This window comes from Podarcis erhardii (assembly GCF_964252035.2).
Source record: "Podarcis erhardii genome assembly, chromosome: 3".
Taxonomy (NCBI): Eukaryota; Metazoa; Chordata; class Lepidosauria; order Squamata; family Lacertidae; genus Podarcis; species Podarcis erhardii.
Genome location: NC_138507.1, coordinates 84899794 through 84923456, shown reverse-complemented (window position 1 = coordinate 84923456; position 23663 = coordinate 84899794). Strand labels below are relative to the sequence as shown.

Here is a 23663-nt window from a genome sequence, read left to right as displayed (position 1 = left end):
GCCAAGCTGAAAGTGCTTTGCTGGGCTCTCCCCTCTTGATGGTTCCGTGAAACGAATCCCAAGGAGAAGGTTAGAACATGGTAATGGCAACATAGCTGGCCATTAAGAGTCTCTTTCTTCCTTTCTCCTTTCTCTGTTTCTGCCTAGCTGCCATACCAAACCAGAGACTGTCCACTGTCCTACTCATGCCCTCATAATGCATGTGTAATTATTATTATTTTTAAGCCAGGAGTGGGAGGAGAAAACATTACATTTGCCCTTGTTCGGTATGGTCTGGGAGATGGATAGAGAGGGTTTTTTTCCCCAAATCAACACTGCTGCATTAGTCCACACAAAGCTGAAAGCAGATTGCCGTTCACATTATAACATCAGCTAGTCCCTTTCCCACAAGGCAGCCCATCCAATGTCAAGAAGGTTCACATGTCAAGAAGGTTCACTTTATTTTATTCTACCCATTGTGATCAATTTGCGAAGTTCATTCACATGTATGTCATCTTACCACCCATACTCTGAACAGGCTTCTACTTTCAGCTTTTCCCCCTATAGCTGGCAGAACTCCTCTGAGAGAGACAGCAAAGCTCACATGCATAGCCTTGGTGTTAGGAATCTATGCAAGCGGCTATGAATAAGTCAGCAAGTTTTCACCCAAGCAGCAAGAGAGAGGCAATGATTTCCAGTGTCCACAACAACAACTGCTCATGGAAGGAAACTTTAACCTAGAATCCATTCCCAAAGGGAAGGAGGGAGGGGGAGATTCTGTTGCTTCGTTGTTGTTCTTTACCAATTTTGTCCTTGCTATTCTTTACAAATTTCTATGAGTAAGCCGTTTCAGTATGTTATCAGGCAGGAAAGAAGCAACAGTCATCAAAGCTAGGTGTGTGCATGTGTTATCTGCCTACAAAGAATGGATTCAGGGGGCAGCCCTTATGATGGCAATTTTGTTTGTTTGTTAAATCAGTTATTGTTTTCCATGATTGGAAGGAAAGGAGGGAGGGAGGGAGGGAAATTACCAACACCAAAAGAGAAAAGGAACTTAAGCCAAGTTACTTACTTTTCTTGTCTAGGTTTCACTTCTTTCTTTGGTCTCTCTCTGTGTGGAAAGACAAGAGAAGAGATATCAGGAGGGAACCAAGAATATATACACAGGTATCACACACCCGCCTTCGCCATGTTAAACCCCCTCTCCCCCAAAAAATGATTACAAGGGTGCCCTTTCTATCTTTCAGCATGTTGCTTGTGTTCAATGTTGTGTGCTAATTTGTTTTTATTCACACTTCTGTAAGCCATCCTGGAATCTCTCAATCAAGGGCCATTAACAAACATTTTAAATAAATTATCACAGCCAGATGCAAAATAATTCCTGGCCACGATGCTAAGATGTTTCACAGCTAGCTATTGGCATCTAATGGAGTCTCATGCTGTGTGCAGGTATTCTGCCTGAACATGTGATGCTCAAAAGGAAGAGATGGAGGCAGGGGTGAGCATACAAGCTCCTCCCCCCCCCCCAGCTTCCCTAGGCACACGGGCTTCCCTTTAGATTGGGAGTGGGGAGCCACTTTCTGCCCAAGAGCCTGATCCTAACCTGGCTAGCCTTCTTCTGGGGGCTGCAATACAACAGTAGGCAGGAGCAGAGGCAGAAGGGGGTGGGGCTGGTTTCAAAACATATCTTACATATTTTTATATACTGTTGTATATAAAATATTTCAAAAATATGTAAAAATGAATGCAAAATACGTAAAATGCAGCCTTAGGAAGACTGTGGAAAGGATCGTAAAATGCAGCCTTAGGAAGACTGTGGCGAGGAAGGTCAACATAATTGTCAAATGCCATCACATGGCTGGGAGGTGGGTGGTGTTTGCTAGAAATGACCATTCAGAGAGGCCTGGCAGGCCTCCTTCTCCTTAGGCCCGTGCTTCAGAGGTCACAGAGAGCTGTTTCTGAGCTTAACAGAAGATTCTGAAGAGGGTTTCGCAAGTGTGCTCCATTGAATGCACTTAGAAACCGCCCCACAAGTGGGAGACACAGCTCAGTAGGGCTCCTGGTTGTGGGAAGTTTCTAACCATGTTTGATTCAACGTACCTATAAACCCTTTCCAGGTGTTTACAACTAGTTGAGTGAAGATCTAAAGGGAAGCCCATGTGGCAAGAGAAGTTGGAGGTGGGAGTTTAACTAGGTGTCCCTACCCCAACTTTGCGAGCACTATGCATTCACGGCTTCAGTCTGCACCATCCTGTGAACATACCTACCGTAATTGGTGGCGAGCAACCTACAACTATTATATTAAGAACATAATACCTCTGTTGAAATATTCTCCTTCAAGCAATCATCAAACAGAGGCCCCTCCGTACTAAGGCTGTGGACCTTTTTTGCCTTTTCTTTTTTTAAGATGCAACTGTAAAGCAGTCAGTTCAATTCCAAGAAGGTATCCACTCTCACCTGCATTCACATTCTCTGTGCTGCTGGAAGCTCATCCGGCTTAAGTGCTGGCCTTGAAAGTGTTTAATTCTCAGGATCTGAAATGAAAAGGAGGGGAAAGAAAGAAGGTAGAGGCTAAGTCTCATTCACCAATCACAACCTCTCAAAACAAAGAAGCAAACAGCACTATGGCAAAACAAAATTAAGAGAGGCTGCAATCCTATACCCGCCTAACCTGAGAGCAAGCCCCACTGAACTCAGTAGGACTTACTCCTGAGTAGGCATGTATAGACTTGCTTTCTAAAGCAGTAAAGAAGTATAAAACTGTGTAATTCCTGCTCCGGATGACCAGCGCAAGAACCCTCAATCAGCAGTTTGTTAAAAGGGCATGTCTATACATATTTTTCAATCATCTTCCTCTTACTTGAATTTTAGCTACCAAGCAACCTACTTGCCCACAAAAATGACATGCTTCTCCACAGGTGGGGCAAAGGACCATTTCTGGAGGCATATTGGTGCCTGGATTCAGAAAGACACAATGAAACATGACTTGAGCAAGGCAGCTACAGACTCAGGAGACTTTTGGCAGCCACAATGATTTCAAATGTCTGTAGAGCACACAGGATGATGAAACTTGAAGTGCAGGTTGCTACTGAGTGCGTGTGCATTTGCAATACTAAGGAAAGAGAGATGTGTCCAGGAGCAAATCACACATGCAGGGCTCATTCCATCAGCCAACTCTATCGGGCCTCTTCTCTCGCTTGTCAACTGGAAGCAGCCAGTCCAGGAGTCTGCCTTAGCAGAAGAAACGGGAAGCAGGACTCAATCCATCTGCACTGTTTCCATTCCAGCTGGTCACTAAAATAACTATTCAACTTTTAGGAACTGGCATCTGTGTTTGCTTTTCCTCCTTCTCTTCCCTCCCTTTTCCTTTTGTGTTGGGTCTTTCAGATTTCACACCTGCAGGCAGGGACTGTCGTGTGTGAACTACTTGCATGCAAGTGACTTTAGGGTGGAGAGCAGGGTACTAATGCTATATAGTCCTGCAGACTCTAAACTGTGTCTCAAAGACAGGCTTGCCAGTGTTGTCTGTTTGGTGAACAGCAGGTTTAGGTGATAAACCCTTCAGCTTGGGGGCCTGTTCCTCTGCCTTGTGCAACAGTACGCAAGGGTGGCACCGCCGAAATGATAACTGGCAGGAATGCAAGCTTAACTCCATACTTCACCAAGGTCATTAGTAGAACTGGTTTCCTTGGAATACACATTGCCACTTGTGGTCTTGGGTCTGTATACCAAAAAACCACCATGGCATTTACGCCCTCTGTTTGGGTGAGGCCAGGTCTAGAATAGCAGGTTGACATCTGTAAATGGTAACTGGGGGGCATCAGCAGTCGTTTTCTTAGGCATGGATGCGGATGCGGATCAGGATTCAAGACATTTTTGCAAAGCTGAGAGGAATAGACAGGAAGCAAGTTCTGGCAGAGGTGTACTGGCTGTGCTCTGTGTGGAAAGCGTGCATCCTCACAGTATGCTTTGGCCTTAGCTATTCTTTCCAACCACTTCCCTTCAGGATGACTAAATTCAAAGTAAAAGAGAGAGGAAGCTCTTCCATTTGTCTCTGCATTGTTGTTCTTCCTACCCCTGCAGTTCCTTTGCAACTAACAAGTCAGAACTCTAGCTTGGCCAGTGGACCCTGACCTGGCCAACTTTTGATGAAGAAAGTTCACAGCTCCTTTTGTATGCCACAGTCTGCTGCACTGGGAGATGGGGTTGGAAGATACAGAAGCCAAAACAAGAATTAAGCAGAAGCCTGAGTGGAGAGGGGCCAATGGACCTGAGGGGATCCCTGTCTACACATAGATCCTCAGTTTGTAGCTAACGGGTTCCCTCCAGATATTGCTGGACTCCAGCTCCCACCAGTCCCAGCCAGCATGGTCGATGGTCAGAGATGGCGGGAGTTATAGGCCAAGAGGATCTCAAGGTGCAGAGGCTCCCCATCCCCAGCTTTTCTATGAGACTTAATGGGGACAAAAAACAACAAGCTCATCTAGTGCAAGGGTAGTGTGTAAGCTAGATTGGAGTGGGCAACATATTCAGTCAGGGAGTAGATGGATTCTCCCCATTCAAGCTGCTCAAAAAATCACGGACACTCCAGCTGGGCAGCCCAGTAGCTGAGTGAAGGGCAACAATTCACATGCTGCTTCTAAACCAGCTAGCTATTTCTCAAATTATTATTATTATTATTATTATTACTACTACTACTACTACTACTACTACTTATTGAATTTATATACTGCCCTATACCCAGAGGTCTTAGGGCAGTTCACATAAAAAGATCACAGTATATAAAATAAAAATAAAAGAAATAACCCAGAAATACCCCCCCCCAAAAAAGAGCCACATTTCTCACAGCTGCTTGGTACCCTTCCCTCAAGTGGAGAGGAGAGGTCTCTGTAATGCTATATAAATCACTAGGTCAGTTCCCCATTTTGTGATGCAAGGAGTGCATGTGCTCCTTTTGACTTCACCAGCACTCCCTAGCAAGTATAATCGCTCGAGGAAGGAGTGCCACCCGGCAGGCAAAAAGCATAGCAAAAATAAGAATAAAGATTCCTTCTACTCCAGTGCTTTGACAGCCGACAGCATCAGTAGACGGAGGAGGCTGATAGATGTGGTTCAAGAGCTACCAGATGACCATTCCTGATTTAGATAAACCACCCATGGTCCTGTGTGAGTTACACTGAAGGAAACAAGCAATGTCACCTCCCCCTCTGCTCTGTCCCCCACCTCCAGTTCCTTAGCTAGAGCCTCACCTCCATGGTGACATTGTACGTCGATGTGGGTACACACTCCAGCGCCTCGTCATTACAGCACCCTGCACACCTCATCAGGGGCACACAGGATGGCTTGAAAATGTATTCCACCTCGTCAGGGTATTCTTGGAAAATATCCACCATGGTCTCAATTGTCCTGCAGGCACTGCGCTCAAAGACCACCAGAAATGAGATAACTACAAAAAAAAAAAGAGGTGAGGGGAGGGAGAGAAATTAGGAATTAAGAACATCTCTGTTTTGCACTGTGATCGTTCATAAGCTGTTTCAAGGCAATGTAGGAAACAGGGCTGTGGGTGTGTGGATTAATGGCTCTGCACTCAGTGCTCTTTCTGCCTAGATACCTTTCCCATTATCTCATGGGCTCACTGAAACATGCTGTCAATAAATGCATTAGTTCAGTTAAAAAGTACTTAAACCCAAGGAGATACAGAGTAGAACAGGGGTTGTAGAAAAGCAAGATAGGGCCAAATCACTGGCAGGTTCAGCATTTGCCCGTTTGAATTTTAATGAGCTAGATATCCTGAACGCATTTGCAAGGCAGAAACTAAAGCGAATCGTGAGCTCAGAAATCAGAGCAGATCTCAGAGAGGACCATGGCAGACCTTCTTAGAGCAGCATTCCCCTGAAGCTAGTGGAAGTGGCACGAGGAGTTTGACGCACTCTGCTCAGAAACCAGTTTGCCAAACCCAGATAACTCAACCCAATAGCTCACCATATGAAAAACAAAAAAGCCACTACAAGTCCTAGACATTGTGCATTTCAGGGCCTCTCTTAAAAATTGGCATTTTTCACAGAATAAAAGGCAGCTGTTGGGGAGAACCAGACATCATCTCCTAAGGAAGCACTTCTGCGGTGGGGATATTTTCCTGGCACTCATCACATAATGTTTCATCCCAAGGAAAATGTGCTTTTTCCCTTCAACTACAGTATTAAGCTTATTGCGATTGGCATGGAATCTGGAACAGCGGCTATGCAAGTTCTAGAGTCACCTACTGGATACCTGTCCATCACTCAGGTAAACCCTTAAGGCAAAGTAAAGGAAGGAATGACCTGCCATTTTTCAAGCCTTTCAGAAAATGTTCAGGTTACTTTTTTCAGAGCTGTGCTCTCACTCCTTCCTCATTTCAGCACTGGAGTGTTTGTGTCCCAGGATGTTCCTCCACCCCACCCCACCTGGCAAAGAGCAAAGAAGCTACCAGCACCCTCCAACAAGGCTGCTTCCATACATTACAACGAGACAGGGTGTATATTGGTATGGCATTAGCAAAATTAATACACTTTTCCTCCCGCCCCTTCTTCCTATTGCTTGTGTTTCATGCTCTATACTTTGTGTGTTTGCAGGAAGGATCCTACCTGACTTCCAGTATTGGGGGAAAGCTTTAGCCTGGGTCCAACCCGTCATCACCATAAGCTTTAATAATGTGTTTCATTATCCAGACCGGTTATTAGACTTGTGTCACCATTTTTTATAAATATAAAAGGATATGTTGTATTTCAACAGTATTGAAGACATGAACAGGACCACAAATATGGAGCTAGTAGAAAAGGTGCAATGGGCTGAGGTGCACCCAGATTTTCCATGCTATACAAACATAGGAAGCCGCCTTCTTGATTTCAAGTAGTTATACATTGCTTTACGTCAGAAAAGATCACAACTCTGTTTTACAAAAAAAAAAAAGCAAAGGTATGTGCAAGCAATTTAAATTATAATTTTTATACTATTAGCCCATTGGTCAATTTGGCTAAGTATTGTTTACACTGACCAGCAGTCCAGGGCTTCAGTTAAGGGATTTTCCCAGCCCTACCCAGACACCCTGCAGACAGAACTGGTGACCTTCTGCATGCAAAGCAGATGTTCTACTACTGAGCTGCAGCCCTTCCCCAAAGACCTTGTGCATATGCCAAGAGAGAGAAACTTAACCAATTTCCACACACACCAATTTCCCAATGTTCCCAAGTGCACAGCAGAGCTTGGACTTGGGGAGGAAAGGCTGCAGAACAACACAAAAGGAACACATGCAAGCATGCAAAGTCCTCATCCCAAGATTGTGCTGCATACTTCCAAATATACTCCCAGCAGCATGGGATTGTTCCTTCTTCCTCCAGCGTGCAACTGTTTTTTAAAACAAGCTATTAGCAGGGCTCAGTTCACAGACACAGCAGATAGCATCTGACCCGAGCTTTCTTGCCTTCAGATCATACGCCTGTGCCGTATGCAGAGTCCCTGCAGTAGTGAGGTTGATAACCCGGTGTGATAACAAGCACAAACTGCTTGCATCATGGGAAAAAAAGGGACTCCGGTAAGCGTTTCTGAAGAGCCCTGAACCTGTGACAAACCTGCATAAAGGTTGTTCCATCGAAGCAGTGGAGGTGCAGGGAGGGAGGGAGGGAAGAAAGGAATGTACAGAAGCTGCCAGGCTTTGAGCTCAGGGCTTCTCAATTAATTGTCAAAAGTTAATTCTCGGTCATGTGGAGCTGACAGTGCCACAGTGCTGCTGGCAGCAGGTATAACTAAGGAGGAGGCTCCGCCTGGGATTTCTATGGGCTGCCCTGCCTAAGTGCCTATTAAAGAGGCAGTTGCTCAGGCAGCAAAAATGCAGAGTACTGACTGGCAGTGCTCATGGAGGAAATGCAAGCCCCTTCATTGCTTCCACCTCCCCCCTCCTTTCTTCACCAGCCCTCTGCCCAGTCCAAAGTCTGGAATCAGCCTCTCATATCCTTTCTTGCCTGGTATGGGGCCACCTCCTTCTCCTTCCCCTTCAGAGTGACCTTAACCTTAAAATACAGCTATCTATAAACTGGAGAATTAAACAATTCAGCGCCTGGGAAGCTTGCAGGCATGCAGCCAGACACGTAACCACATTGCTGATTATTCACACCTTTCCTAGCATGAGGCAGCAAGGAACCCATTGGGGTAAAAATAATTTTTCTGCTCAGTATCCATCTGCGTACAGTGGACTCTCCGGATACGGACTTAATTCGTTCCAGGGGTCTGTACGTACTTTGAAAAGTCCGCATCTAGAGGCACCGCTTCTGCGCACACGCACAGTGTAATAGAGTGCTTCTGCGCATGTGCGTGTGGCGAAACCCAGAAGTATAGACTTCCAGGTTTGCCACGTTCGCAACCTGAAAGTTACATTACCCGAAGGTAATGTAACCCGAGAGTACACACACATACACACACATATATATGTATATGTATGTACACACACACACACCAGTGCTAAGCAGCTATGGGCACAGAGACAGAGCATCTCAAGATCCCTTCCATCCATGCTGCAAAAACACAAAAGCCAGCAGGTGTGGGGGTTTTTTACAGAGTATGCAAAGTGGCAGCAATTAAGTGTGTTGATTTATCCACTGTTCTTACATGAGCAACCTCTTCACCCCGGTCACATCAAAATTCATCAAAATCTGGAGGGCTGCACTTAATTACACAGGACAAAATGTGCAACTGAATATGCAGTCTGCATATCACTCAAAGAAATATGCCAGGTGCCCAAATATAATCGATAGGCATCATGCTCTCCTTTTTTTATTCTGACATTTTCACCTTTAAATGGAAGGGGTGAAGAGAGGGGTTGCCTAGCCTCTAAGAATCTTGGAATCTCAATAGACAGCCACATCTACAGCACAAGAAGCAGAGATGTAAACCAGCTAGGAGCTTCCAAAGAAAGTGGCCTGACAGTTCCCATTGCCTACAATGAGTTACACATTAAGATGAGGAATAAGAAAGGGAAACTGTGAATATAAAGAATTTTGAGAATTAGTGCTACTAAATCATAAGATGTCAATCCCAGATGGCAGAATCAGGCAGCTCTGTGGAGAAAGTGATGCACAACTGAAAGGAGAGAGCATGTGTTGTAGAGTCCCTCATTTGTGGCTACACATACAGTTGTGGTGCTTTATAGATAGTGCATTATGATAAATTTCATTATTAATATAGCAGTGAATCTGCAGGTGAGCTTTAAATGCAGTTGCCTGAATCTAGCTCAGTGACTGTACCACATCTGCCCACCACTTATATTCATCTGTGACAATCATGACAATGCATAGTGATAAAACACTGTCACAAGAAATTTCCTATAGAAGCTGCCACTTTAACTGGCTGCTTCTTGAGCATCTGAACATGAGAGGCATGTTCCACAGTCTTTAAACAGCATTTGAAATGTAATTAGGATAAACCTACAAAACCAGGAGCCTGCTTTTGACAGCAAAGCTAACTTGGCTGGACAGTTTCAGTACATAGCATTCTGTAGAACTGATATCAGGCCTAAAGCTAAAGGATGAAGGAACCCAAACAATTGCTTTGTGATAGAATAGCATCAACGATGAACCACAGCTTGAGCCTCTGCTGCCATTGATATACCTGCAGCTCAACATAAAGGGCTATACAATCTAAAGAGCAATCACAGCAGCCAGAGATTTCCCTTATATACATACTACAGGGAGGAAGCATTTCCCCTGAAAGCAAACATGGTTTTTTGGATTCTCTCTGCGCTGGTCCATGTATTTCAGAGGGATATAAATTCTAAATTCTACCTCCACTGTCAGAGGTAATACGTCTCCGAATACCAGTTGGTGGGAATCACAGGTGGGAAAGTGGGTCCTGTTTGCTGATTTCCCACGGGCATCTGGTTGGGAGTAGGAAGCCAGACAAGATGGGCCATGGTCTTGATCCAGCAGGCCCTTCTTATGTCTGCATGTTCTTATGAGGTCTGATCTGGCCCTGTGTGTGGAGCTGCCGCTGTCTCTGTCACCCACACAGGGACAACCCAGGGCCTGCACACATACAATCCTATGCAGCATCGGCCTAAATAGGTCCATGGATCCTCCACAGAAAAATTAATTTGATCCTCCACAGAAAATTAAGAGATCAACCCCACGACTTTGGCCTACCCACACAGAGTATACAGGCTCCACAGGTGGCCAATCCCCTTGTGGGTAGCAGAAATTAAACCTGTCGCGCTTACTTCCGAGTATGCATGTATAGGATTGCCCTACAATTTACTGTACTCCTAAATCATGTAGACCGACAGCTAAGTGGTAGTTGCCCAGGAACAGTAAAATACAAGTGGCTATCCCCAGAATAAATCATTTTAATCAATGAAGACCAGTGTATGCCTAAGCCCATATAAAACCCCAAGGGAACAAACTGATCTTTCATCCCCAAACCAGTACATGTTCTGTGAACATTAAGGAATAGAGGCTAAGCATGAGTACGCAATAATTGGGAGGAGAAACTCAGAATTCCGGTCCTACTCCTTCCTCTAGAACTCAACAATTCTCCTCCCATTTAGTTAAAACAAACCCCGAGAGCAACAAATGTTCAACTGTCCCACCAGGAAATAAATCCAGCTACAATATAAAATGGGTCTGTTGTTACAAACTTGCTCTCCTATAAGCCTCGGGCAATGCTCCTCTAGTTTACCCAGCCAAAAGAAATTGTTGCAATTGTAACCTACTGTGGCAAGATGAGAGGCTGCCCCCTGGTGCCCTGCACTAAGAACAGCAGCCCAGTGCCACTCCCTGAGTGTCCCAAAGCAGGCAGGTGACATTGCCGTTGCAAAAGTGGTACATTGCAAAGCTGGAAAACAGCAACTTGGTGATCTCACTGTGGGTGGAGACTGCACAGCCTAAAGGTCCAAAGTTTGCATCATGTATTGTTATACTGAGGTCCTCACAGCTAGGAAGTAAGTCTTGCAGAGGTGATTCAGTCACCTATCAAAATAAGCTCTGCTCTCTTTACTCACTAAATCCTCCTCTGGCTCCACCTCTTCACCCAATGCTATTCCTGCCTCCAGCATCTCTCAACCTTCTCTTTTATGATGCACATTCATGCAAGATATAAGACTTTTGCAAGGAGCAGGGAGCTGGCTGCTCCATCTCTCTCAAGAGGCTTGTTGTGAAAAGGCTACACTCACTTCCAGAACAAGACCTAATTGCCCAGCACTTGCTGAAAGTCTAATGACCAGGAAAGTCAACATGGTGTCCATCAGATGTTGTTGGACTGCAACTCCCATCATCCCTCAACATTGGTAAGCTGACCACAGCTGACGAGAGCTCTAGTCTAAAAACATCTGGGGGGCAGCACATTGGGTCCCCTGGTTCAGAAAGCAAATGCATTCAGACCCACCACCACTACCCTCCAAATCGGTATAGTCACAACATCCTGGCCCCAGAAGTGGCTGAATTGCCTGTTCCAACATCTATAACGTCAGATGCACCAAGGAGCTTCCATTCACCCTTTGCCCATATTCCCAGCTATACTGGACTCTGATCCCTAGCAATGTATTGACTGGAAAAGTTCAGCCCCAATGCCCTGCCTTGTGCAGAACAACTGATCTAAAAATTAAAAACATGCCCACACACCACCACATGCGTTTTCCCTCTTCCCAATACATTGACAGTGCCATCGTGTGCATGTTTCCTCCAAAGTAAACCCCACTATGTTCAGTGACATTTGTCCCAAGGTAAGTATGCCAAGGATGGCAGCATTTGAAAAGATGGTCAACTTTCTGATAAGTTTCACTGCTGCTAAGGATAGAGAGGGAATTGACTGGAAAATTATCCCCTCTTAATTCCCTAACTCAGGTTTGCCAGCGGCATGATCTTTGGAAGACTCAAACACTGGTTACTAGTTTGGTGTCTTGCTTCTGTATCTGAACAATACAACCTGGGTCAAAGGCTTGCCAATGGGAAAGATGCACAGGTGCCCAGTGATAACAAAAAAATGCCAAACCTTCCACAGAAACCATGGCAAATTTCTCCGTACGTCTTCAAAGCGTTGCTGAGAATGGGGGGAGGGGCATTAATTTTATTTTTAATTCATTCAAATTAAAGGGCAAGCATCCTGGAAACTGAAAAATAAGCTTCAGACAATATGTTTTATAGGGTTTGGTAAAACTCAGGGTTTCACACTGTCTGTGCTCCAAAACAAAACAATATTTTTCTTGGTTGGGGCAATTTTAATTGGGGGGGGGGGACACAAGCTGGGATATATTGAAGCTAAGGCAAGGTTAAATCTGGTCGTTAACTGTTCAAACTGTATTTCCCATTCCTTCCTTTTAATATGTGTGCTTGATCCCCCACAGTTTATACCCATTTTCCAGAAGGTGGCAGAATTAATGAGGCTCCCCCCCCCAGCAGCCCAGCAAATGGATCCAATCCACCTCCACAACCTGCCATCCTTCTCCCATAATGTATCTGCACCCACCATGCCAATTAGGGGAGCAGAAGGAAGACAAGCCACTTACCCTCACTCTGTTGCTTTTCCCCATCTCCCTGGGCAGGAGCAGCCTGCGAGAACTGTGAAAACAAGAGAAAATTCATCAAAACACAAAAACACTGTTAACCTGTCTCCAGGAAAAAATGCTTCTAATCAAGAGAACCAAGTTGCTTCCCAGGACTCTATAGCAAGGCAAAATCACGCCACCATTTTAAACAGTCATGGCTCCCCCTGCAAAGAATCCTGGGAAGTGTAGTTTTTAATGGGTGCTGAGCATTGTGAGGAAAGCCCTATTCCTCTCACAGAGCTACAGTTCCCAGTGATCTTTAGGAAGTTGTTAAAACTACTCTGGGAATGGTAATTCTGTAAGGGGAACAGGGGTCTTCTAACAACCCTCAGCGCCCTTGACAAACTACATTTCCCAGGATTCTTGGAGGGGGGCCATGATGCTACAGTTATGATAAAGTGCAGAAGAGGCCTGCTATAATTTGTGGTATTATTACAAAAATGTTGATGGCAAACAGTTGCAAGTCCGCAATTCTTCTCTTCACTGGGAAATGAGACATCCTCAAAGGAACGTGTCTGAATTATCAGCTGAAACACTTCTGGGGTATGGCAGGGCTGCGTGGAATTGTTTCTTTCTTTTCATTTGTAGGGTGTATTTCTCCAGTTTCCATACTGAAGCACCCAGAGACCCTTCTCTTTCCCTCAGACAAGAAGGAAAGTGGGCTTCAAATGCCGCCCATCAGGGCAAGGGAAGGGCAGGGGCGAAGGAAGGCCCAAGAGAGCCAAGTTCCACAGGCTCCGTCCATGAAAGGAGGGGAGCTCAGGAAGAGAGATCTCACAGAAAGCTCTTCTCCCTGTCACTTTAACAGGCAACAGAAGTGCAACTAGCTGCTCTCAAAGGCATTTCAGATTATTAAGGTCGAAACACAAGAGAGCAAAGCTGAACTGGGGAGCGGGGTGGCTGAGGAGAAAACAACATTGGTGACCTTCTAGCGCTGACATGACAAATATGCCACGAGATTTGTACACGTCCCTGTTCCATGGAAAGTCAGTAGAAGGTATTTCGAAAAGGGGCCTGCCTGCTACAAAGCACTCCAGGAGCAGAGCGCAAAAGGGAGCTGACAGAGCCGTTAAAGGGTCCACAATCAAAAAAATTTCCCCTTCCTAGTTTCGTAACAGGATGGGCATGGCGTGATGCGAGGCAAATTCAGAGCAGAAGTGTCCCTCAGGTTGGAGACTCTACCTGTGCTACATCTGTACAAGAGTGGTGGCTCCTAGCTAGCCTCAGGGCCAGCATGTGGTGTGGTGCTTAGCATTGGACTAGGACCTGGGAGACTAGGGCTATAATCACCATAAAGCTCACTGGGTGACCCTGGGCCAGTCACTTTCTCTCAGCCTAACCTACTTCACAGGTCTGTTGTGAATATAAAATGGAGGGAGAACATTCATGCTGCCTAGAGCTGCCTGGAACAAAAGAGGAATATAAATATAATAAATAGTCTTAAATGCAGTATCACAAAATGTTGGGTTGTTTCCCCACAAGTCTTTGAAATTAGATGTCCCATTAAAATCGGATAAGTGTTAGTCCTCACCATCCCTGCAAGTACTTCCATCTTTTTTTCTCAATCACTCCATCGCAAACAAGCACCTATCTCACATCTAACCTGCCCAAGATACGCTCTATAGTTCTTGTTATCAGAGAACTGTTTAAATGGCATTCTTCAAAACCAGCTCCTTTCTCAAGTGCTCAAATACTAAAACCCTTAGGAAGTCACTATTAACAGTCCTGGTTTTCCAGCTAAGCCATTCTCTTCACTGGTGTCTATGTGTTTTGGGGTGAATGTGCGGCGTATATATACAAGCAACACACAATTTGCAGGTTCCACGTTTAGTCAACAAATTAATTTCTGTAGCTGCATGAATGGAAATTCAGCCAGAACAGTGAAGAAGGATAGCACAGGCAGACAGCAGGTGGCCATATCTATATGCAAGCAGTTTGCACATTTATTTTAGAGAGAGTAATGGGGGTTTAAAATTGAGGAAGGGGGGAAGTATTCACATAAAATTTCCCCTTCGGTTTGCATTTGCTACTGATATGCCTCCAAGTCTCTCGGTTTCTGTCCCAAAACTTCAAGGAATTTGAGTGATGCTTAGTTTCAGATCTCTGAGTTACTCAACCAAGGTCGATAATCCAGTTTCAGTGAGGAGAGAAGACCATCAGGCCATTCCATTAGTGTCAACAGTCCTGATCTGCAGATAATGAATAAGAATCCACGAAGGTGGCTGCAGGAAAAGTGAAAGGAAAGCAGCAGAATATGCCCGGCCTGCGCTCTTGAACAGCTCAGCTGCTGAACTCACATTTACATCCATGAAATCTAAGCAGCCTTAACTGTGTGCTGGCCAAGTGGACAGAACCACCTGTTCTTAAACAGAAAGAAAACTCACAACTGGCTGGCTTTCTTAGCAAAGAGAGCTTGGTAGTCAACAGGCTACAATGTGAAGAACAGAGAAAGGTTTCTATTCAAAAACAGGGAGCGGTTTCTATCCCAGTGTGAAGGTGACGACAACAGGTATAACCATGATTTGGGAGGAAGAGGCCACACCTGAACCCCAGCAACCATCCAATGCCAGCAGGCAGCTGGAATATACTCAAGGAAAAGTTGCGTCCGAGGCCTCAGATGCACAGCCTGCAAGTGAGATGGCAAGCTGCCACAGCTGTCAGGCAGGTGTCCACCCACCTCGCCGGCACTGCGTATCGCACGTAGCCCTTATGAGCAAGCATCAAGTGGCAAGCTGTCCTGGGACTCCTCCAGTTTATGATGGAATACCACACCTGCAGCAAACGTGATCGCATGCACCTGTTCCCACATGAGTAGGCAAGAACACAATGCAGGCCAAACACATTCAGGGCCCTAGTGAAAGAGCAAAATGTCTCAGCTTGCCATCCTTTATTTCCTCATATTCTTCTTTGGGAGATTCTGAATCAGCTACAAGCTGCTCATTACTTTTTAGCTAAAGTTGCCTTTGAGGGACTTTTTGTTGTTTTTTCAAAGTCCTGTTAATTTCGCTTGAAATAGTGCTCTCTCTCTCTTGCTCTCGCTCTCTATCTTCAATGTTCAAAACAAAACAAAAATACATTTAGGAAAGGGACTGCCAACTAAGACACTGATGTGGAACCTGTGGCCTGCCATGTGTTGCTGGACTCCAAATCCCATTAGCCCCAACCAGCAAGCCAACAGACAAAGATGATGGGAGCCATAATCCAGCAACATGTGGAGAGATACTGGCTCCCCATGCCTGGGCTACACTATTGCTTACAACACTCTGCTCTGCTAAAACCTCTAGTTTCGGAGCTGGCTGAAAGGCCACTAGAAATCATTCCAGACACTAAATGGAGATTTACTCTGGGTTGTTGTTTTTTTTAAGTATGTGTTAAGACGAGACTGAATTCTGCTGATTAACAGAGATCAGATGTATTACATCGAGGTATTCTCCCGAAAGGGATTGCCATCTATCTCCATTGCTCCTGTAACGACACAGTTGTTAGCCATCACGTACAATATTTTCACAGCATTGCTCATGCCGTTTGCCTTGGGATCGAGACAGCCTCTTGGAGCTATTTATACAGCAGTGTCACCTTGAGTCTATATCAGAAACATGAAGGTGCTTTGCTTGCCTACAGTGCTGAATTATGTTCTCTGCTGTTGTGACTGGGCAATCCTCAGCTAACCAAAGCAGCAGTGCTTAGGCGGAGGGGAATTTGTCCCCGTTTACACCAAACTTTTCTCCATCGCAGGGAAGACACTAAAGGGGGGGCGGGATCCTTCCGAGGGACAAAAGGGCCTAGTGCCCTTCTGAAGGTCAGGCTGCTTCCACCCATCTCCTTTGCTGGCTTGGGGTTTTACTCATTGTTTCTATACGATGGCTATCTTTCCACCTCACTTCAGAGTTTCCCATTAGACAGATTCTGCCTTAGAGAAAAGACAGAGCAAACTGGGTACTAGGGAAAATGAAGTCACCAAGAAAGACTCTCTTCTTGAAACCACTACCTCCTGCTTTTACAACAAGGTGCCCGGTTCCAGTTTGAACCAAGGAAAAGGTTAATCCAATAAATTACACACACACACACACACACTTTACTCCTTCACACCACAACTACCCCTTTCCCTCCTCCCCCACCCCTCCCCCTAATCTCTGCAGCCTCATTAAAAGAGCTTTGTAACTGTTTAGGACTGGAACAAACAATCCAGCTACTTTGGAAGGCCCCCTGGGACAGGAGTTAAAACCCTTTTCCATCTCAGGCGCTAAAAAAGTCTTCTCAGAGGTTTCTACTTAAGGAGGAGCTTTGGTCTGCAAAATCTCTCTCCTTCCACCCCCACCCCCCATTATGCATACAAGGGCAGAGAGGCCAGTAATCCAGGCAAGCGGCAAGAGGGGGATCTCTGAAATGGCACATTAAGAGGAGAAAGAAAGAGAGGCTTGGACTGTTCAGAAATGACAGGAATATTACCAGAGGAGCAATGGAAGGGGGGGGGATCTGCCTTTTGCTGAGAATACCCACTCTGTTCCTTTCGAGCTTAACACAAGGAGTTGGGAGGAAAGCCCTGTCCCCAGTGTGGCCTGATCAACAGCAAGCGGCTAGTGGCTGCAAGATCATTAGCAGTCTAGTCACACGCTCTTGTCCCCTCCCCCCCTACTCCTCCCCCTGCGTTTGATCTTTGCCTGATCCCACTGGAAACACATCCTGGGAAGGAGCTCCAAGGCATGTTCACTACACCTAATTTAACATCAAACCGCACTAAGTAAGATGATGGCGGAAAGGGAACTGCAAGATGCCAGTTAAGTAAAAACCAGGACAGAATAGAACTGTCCAAGGTCTTGGACGGAGCCTAGATCCAAATGGTCTTTGAACTAGGGCAAGAAAATCAACAGGAACATGAAGTACCCAAAGTCGTAACTTCACAAGTTTGGAGCAAGTCATCTAACCCTCTTCCCACCATATCCTGACCAGCAATTTCAGAACTGGCTAATCGCTGGGGTAGACAAGGAGCTGGGGAATGGCCACTGACTGCACCAATATATCCACAGGAGGTACATATAGACATATATTGGAAACCAACACCTGTGGTACCTCTGCCAGGTCACTGACTTGCAGGTTTCCTGGACTCACTTCACAGCCTCCATCTGTGGTTAGTAAATGTATCTTTCCCTTGACAAAAGGAACCTTATCACAACCCGGCACCTCCCCTTTTGTGCTCACTTAAAAGCAACTGCACAGAACTCCGATTCTTCTCCCTCAACACATCCAGCGGCAGGCAGGTGTGTGTAGTCAGAACTGCAGGAAGTTGATAAATATAAATTTATCAATTTCCCTTTCCCAGCAGAGACACAGCTTGCCAAGAACGTGAGCTTTGGCTAGCACTCCTATTACTCTCCTTTACTATAGTTCCATACAATCTACCCAAGGGACTGTGCAGTCTTCACAGCTGAGCATCCCATCACCACACCTCCCTGGAAGAAAAGGCATCTCTGCTTCCCCCTAACTATCTCTATCTACACTCAACTTTTCATTCACCTTGGAGTAACGCTCCCTCTTTCACTTCACCTGCAGGACCTCATATTTAAACAATGCCATTTTAAGAGCGCTTTCCAAAGCGAGCATGGAAATGGTATCACGCTGCCTTTGCTGCAAGGCTCCCCAAAGAAACCGGAGCCACGTTTCCCCATCAGGCACAGCCTAATCTGCTGATGTCACTTGAAGACAAGTGGCAGGCTAACAGGTTAGCAGGAAAAGCATGTGACCCCCCTGGCAACAGGACATCTGAAATGGCTCCTAACTGAGGTCTTACATTTGGTGCTAAATTAAACAAATGCAGATTCATTTTCCTATGACACACTGATTCTCACATGTTGTTGCAGGGGTGGTCTGTGCCCACACTGACCTCCCCTAGAATTTCTCAAGACTAACAGCAGAATAAAACTTATTCTGTACTAATTATGACATGAATCTCTACTCAACAGCACACACGAGCCACCTCAGCTGGAAAATCTGTCTAAACTCCAATGCCCAACTCTAGACACTCTCTTTTTTAAACAAGGAGAGTTCAAACAAAAGTCCGATGAAAGAGCAGGATAAAAGCCCTTTATGGTATATAATAGGAGTAATGGGGTGGACTTCTACAATCAGAAGTACCAATAAACTGATATAGGAAAAGAGTTATGAGGGCAGAACAAACTTCCTACTTATGGTAGCTCAGCAGAGCCGTTTATTTTGAAAATCAATCTGGAAGAAATACAAGGATCCATTTTGTGGTCTTTGATCTCTATTTGCTTTTCCAAGCCAGGAATTTTGAACTCCGGTCAGCAAACCTGCCTCTACCTAAAGCAAACAGGCCGAAACAGCCCCCCCCCCCGCCCCATTTTGCAATGTCAGGAAGGAGAGCGCGCGCGCGCGCGCGCGTGTGTGTGTGTGTGTGTGTGTGTGTGTGTGTGTGTGCTGATGCAAGAAGTCAGCGCGCTCCGCTGCCTCCCCGCTCGGCGATCGATGACGACGCAGAGCCTGTGTCGTCTTCACGCCTGGTTTTCCAACTCCTGCTCAACTCCGCAGACAGACAGAAGGGAGGGCAGCCCAGCAGGAACCGTCTGGGCAACGTGCGAGGAAGAGGAGGTCCGACCTGTCCTCCTGGGGGATCCGATCCCGCGCCTCCCTTCTTGCCACAGGCCCCGCGCGCCCCGTTCGCGCGAACGCCAGCAGGGAAAACCTCCACGCCTCGACCCTGCCTCGCTCCCGGCCTTTTGTTGGCAGCCGCAAGCGGCGCAGACACCGCATGTCCGCGCCAGGGCAAGCCGAAGGCGGCTTGGCGCCGAGGAGCACCGAGGCACCTGGATCTGCCCTCCATTTGCGCCAAGGCAGCTTCCGACACACGCGCGCGGATTTCTTTCTGGTCCGGCTGACGATCCCCTGAACCCCCGCGACGCGCCCTGGCCGCCAAGCGAGCGTGCAGCGAGCAAGGCCACGCGGGGGCAGGAGGAAGGCTTCCCCGCCGCCCCGGATCCGCCCGCCCGCCCCCTGCTTTACCTTGGCGTTCTGGAAATAGAGCAGCGCGGCCAACCCCCAGTGCATCCAAGCGAGCAGAAAGTTCATGATTCCTGGCGCGAGGCAAAGAGGAGCCGGAGGAGCTGGTCGGAGCCGCGCTGGCTCGCTCTCTTGAACTCCTCTTCTTCCTTTTCCTGGGGCCGCTCCGATCAAGGAAAGCGCAGGGGTGGGTTGTGGGGGGGAGGGGGGAGACTTCAGTCTCTGGTTTCACCCGTCCATAAGCCCGGCTCCCTAGGCGCCCGAGACGCAGACTCCCCTCCGCACACCTCTCGGCTCTCTTTTCGGCTTGCAGAAAGGCTCTCGGGGCTTCCTCGCTTCGGATTCGGAGTCTCTCCGTAGGAATCCCACCAGATTCGTCAGAAGGTTCTGAATTGTAACAGATTTCCAGCCGCCCACTCTCTCACTCTCTCTCCAACCCTCGGTGGCAAGACACCACACGCGAGCGAGCGTGCACTGCACAGGCAGACACACACACACACCAAAAAATAGAGAGGGGGAAGCGAGGAAAGTTTGCGCGAAGTTTCAATGCATTTTCTCTCCCCCAGGTCTCTCTCGAACGCACGCGTGGGCTTGGATCCTGCAGCCGCTGTCGCTGCTTCCAAGCAGAAGTGGCTGGGTGGTTTCGGGGGGGGGGTCTCTCTCTCGTCTTAGCACCACCTTCGGGGCCCGGGATCGCTCAACCCAGTTCGATTCGGGACTCTCCTCTGCTAGGCGTGAAGAAGAGGAGCAGAAAATGTCCCCCCTCTTTCTTTCCACTTAACCAAAAATTAAAAATAAAAAAATCCAAGTTGCTTAGCGAGGAAAGCGAAACCTCTCAGCCGATCGTGGTGGTGGAATAAATTAATAGAAAAAAGGAATAGCAGATCCTAAATGCGTAGGATACAGGGAAGATCGCTCCTCCTCGCCGGAATCTTTTCTTTCTCGTTCTTCTGTCTTTATTGCCTTCCTTCCTCTTTTATTTCTTCCCTTTCCTTTCCCGAGGGAGCCTGCACTTTTCGCTCTCTGTGCGTCCGCGGCTCCCTTTCTCTCTCGATTGAATGTCAGGCAGCAGCAGCAGCAGCAGCGACGCTCTGACTGGCTGGCGCGCTCGGGGAGCTTTGCCTCTCGCGACTCTGCTCGGAAAGAGACTCTTTTTCAGGCTCCGTAGTCCCTCCCTCGCCCTCCTCCTCCGCGCTCCTCCCTCCTCCCCCTCCCTCCCTCCCTACTTATGACACTCCGTACTTGTCACCTGGAATTAAAAAAGACCCTCCTCTTTACCACCGCCCGCCTCCCCCCGCTGCACACGCAGATTCTTCAGCGAATCCGGGATCAAGGCGCATGGAAAGGCTTCCGCGCGAGTCTATTTCACTCAACGAGTGGAAAGAGCGCAGATGTCCCATTCATTTACGCGAGGGTTTCTGACTGAATTGTGCCAGTGCGGTTCTGACCATCATTATAAAAAGGCTAAAAAAACACACACAAAAACCCCACATTAAGAAATGAAATACCAACTCCATATAGTGACCGTGGCGCCTGTTCACGGGTCGGTTGTTTTTTAAAAAAAGAGCCAAAGCTCTTGGCGTGGGACAAGGAGAAGTCGCGGGTGGAGTTCCTTCCTTGTCCCCGTGTTCCCTGAGGAAGAGATCTCGCTCAGTTGTAAAGCGTAGAAAAGGTTCGATCCTATCCATCTCCTGGGACAAAAAAAGGAAGGGGGTGGTTATCTGTTGTGAGCCGCCTTGTGATCTTCGGGTGAAAGGCGGTATACAATTTCAATAAATAAGAATGATAATATCTGAAACGCTAGAGAGCCGCTGCCAGCCAGTGCTGACAGTGTGGAACTAAACAGAGCAACGATCTGGTACACGGCGGCTTCCTTCCCGCCCCGTTTTTTCTTGAACTAAGGCTTGCGAGTTTTTAAAGTTCTGGGCAGCTTTTGTAAGCCTTTCTTCTCCCGCACGCTTTTGCCTGCAAAAGAGGCAAGCATGCCACTCCTGAGCGCGCATGTGGACATACTTTGTGCTTTCCAGGGAATTGGCCTTACTGTCTGCTCCATAGGTGAGCGTAGGCCAAAAGCTGCGCGCACCATTCTCTCTCCAAGTTCATCAGCCCCCTCTTGGCTTTGGAAAGCCATTCCCAGTGTATTCCCCACTTGGGAAGCCCAGTTTCAACCCCCTCTTTCTGCCCAACCACTTCTGAATCAGGAATCTCTCCCTGAACTCTGCAATGGTTTCCACACTTCAGAAGTTCAGCCCGGGCAAAATGCAAGCTCTTCGCCGCAGCTGAAGGAAGCAAAGCGCGGTGGGGGGTGGGGAGGGGGAGAGGAAATATCATTAGAAAGCAGTCGGCGCTAAACCTAGGGACCTTGAATGAAATGGGCAGAGCTGTGACTGTAGCGCTACCTGGTGGCAGAAATTTGAAGAAACTAACTCCTCACAGAAAGTGTGGGGAAAGGAGTTGCTTGGATATTTGCAGCATTAAAGCTTTGCACATTGGCAGAATATTTTTTAGTCAACGAGGTTAATCGGAGGCATGGTTATTGCGGATTTAAAATGACATGATTTTTTTATGTTGTATTTTTTTGCACAAGCCACATTAAATGTGACACTTTTCCTCTTTGGGGGGGGGGAAGCATTTTCCCATTTAGGGAAAAGCATGAAACAGACTTGCACTTTGTGATCGCACGTGATGTTCACACCTGTATATAATATTTCATTAAGAAGATAAGAAGAGTCTGCTGGATTAGGCCATTGGCCCATCTAGTCCAGCATCCTGTTCTCACAGTGGCCAACCAGATGCCTGTGGGAAGCCTGCGAGCTGGACGTGAATGCCATACTGCCTCTGACTATGCAAGCAGAGCATAGCCATCATAGCTAAAAGCCACTGGTGGCCCTCTCCTCCATGAATTTGTCTCATCCTCTTTTAAGTCCATCCAGGTAGGTGGCAATCTCTACATCCTGTGGCAGTGAGTTCCATAGTTTAACTATGCACTGAGTGAATAAGTACTTTCTTTCACCTGTCCTGAAACTTCCAGTAAAGATAAAGGGACCCCTGACCATTAGGTCCAGTCGTGGCCGACTCTGGGGTTGCGGCGCTCATCTCACTTTATTGGCCGTGGAAGCCGGCATACAGCTTCTGGGTCATGTGGCCAGCATGACTAAGCCGCTCCTGGCGAACCAGAGCAGCACACGGAAACGCTGTTTACGTTCCTGCCGGAGCGGTACCTATTTATCCACTTGCATTTTGATGTGCTTTCGAACTGCTAGGTTGACAGAAGGAGGGACCGAGCAACCGGAGCTCACCCCGTCACGGGGATTTGAACCGCTGACCTTCTGATCAGCAAGTCCCAGGCTCTGTGGTTTAACCCACAGCGCCACCTACGTCTCATCAGAATCTTCCAGTATTCAGCTTCATTGGACATCCTCGAATTCTAGTCTTATGAGAGGGAGAAAAACTTTCCTCTCTCCGCTTTCTCCATGCCATGTCTATCAGGTCACCTCTTGCTCACCTTTTCTCTAAAGTCTCAAATGCCGCCAACTTTTCCTCATTGGGGAATTACGCCATCCTCCTTATGAGGAGGCACACAGGTACTGGGCAGTTTCATGCAGTTGTATACATGCTGAGCAGCAGGTTATACACATCAGGATCATCTTATATGATAATGTACATGGAGGTCTTCTATTTTTCCTCACACATTCTCAACCTTCAACTCTATGCACAGATACCTGAGAACAAGGGCAAAGCAAATTTCCCTAGTCAGGCTTTAGAATAACCAAAGTGTTTTCTTTGAATTTTTGAATGTGGCTTATTTGTGTGGCTTATTCAAAGCCAGATTCCTAGCCAAATGGGAACCCATTGTGCCCACAATGATGGATGAGGGCTCAGTCCTCCCTTCATCTACCTCCATTGAGCTTCCAAACTGCTTTCCTCACTTGCCCCTATACCTGCCTGCCTGCCTCCTGGCTTGCTGCTTTGGCGCTTACCTGCGGAGTACCAAACTAGTTGTGATGTTAACTGTATGGATGCAATTAATGCACACATGCAGTAACTGCTGGAAAAGCCTATAACTGCTGGAAAGCCTATAATAATTATTATTAATTACTTTATT

General features: G+C 46.9%; 1 protein-coding gene across 5 annotated transcripts in view; it reads right to left on the bottom strand.

Annotated features, from left to right (window-relative positions):
- VEGFA (vascular endothelial growth factor A) overlaps positions 1 to 20700 on the bottom strand; it is a 29446-nt gene extending 8746 nt beyond the window's left edge. For 3 of the 5 annotated variants that reach the window (XM_081856093.1, XM_081856094.1, XM_081856096.1), the window contains exons 1-5: positions 19562 to 20698; positions 12506 to 12557; positions 5229 to 5425; positions 2437 to 2513; positions 1052 to 1090 (exon numbers count right to left, since the gene is read on the bottom strand). In XM_081856093.1, coding sequence (XP_081712219.1) covers positions 1052 to 1090; positions 2437 to 2513; positions 5229 to 5425; positions 12506 to 12557; positions 19562 to 19627 — 431 coding nt within the window. In that variant the 5' untranslated portion in view covers positions 19628 to 20698. Of the gene's footprint in view, positions 1 to 1051; positions 1091 to 2436; positions 2514 to 5228; positions 5426 to 12505; positions 12558 to 19561 lie in introns of all 5 variants that reach the window. The other 2 variants (XM_081856097.1, XM_081856095.1) reach the window with 2 other exon arrangements.
- Positions 20701 to 23663: the final 2963 nt, after the last annotated feature.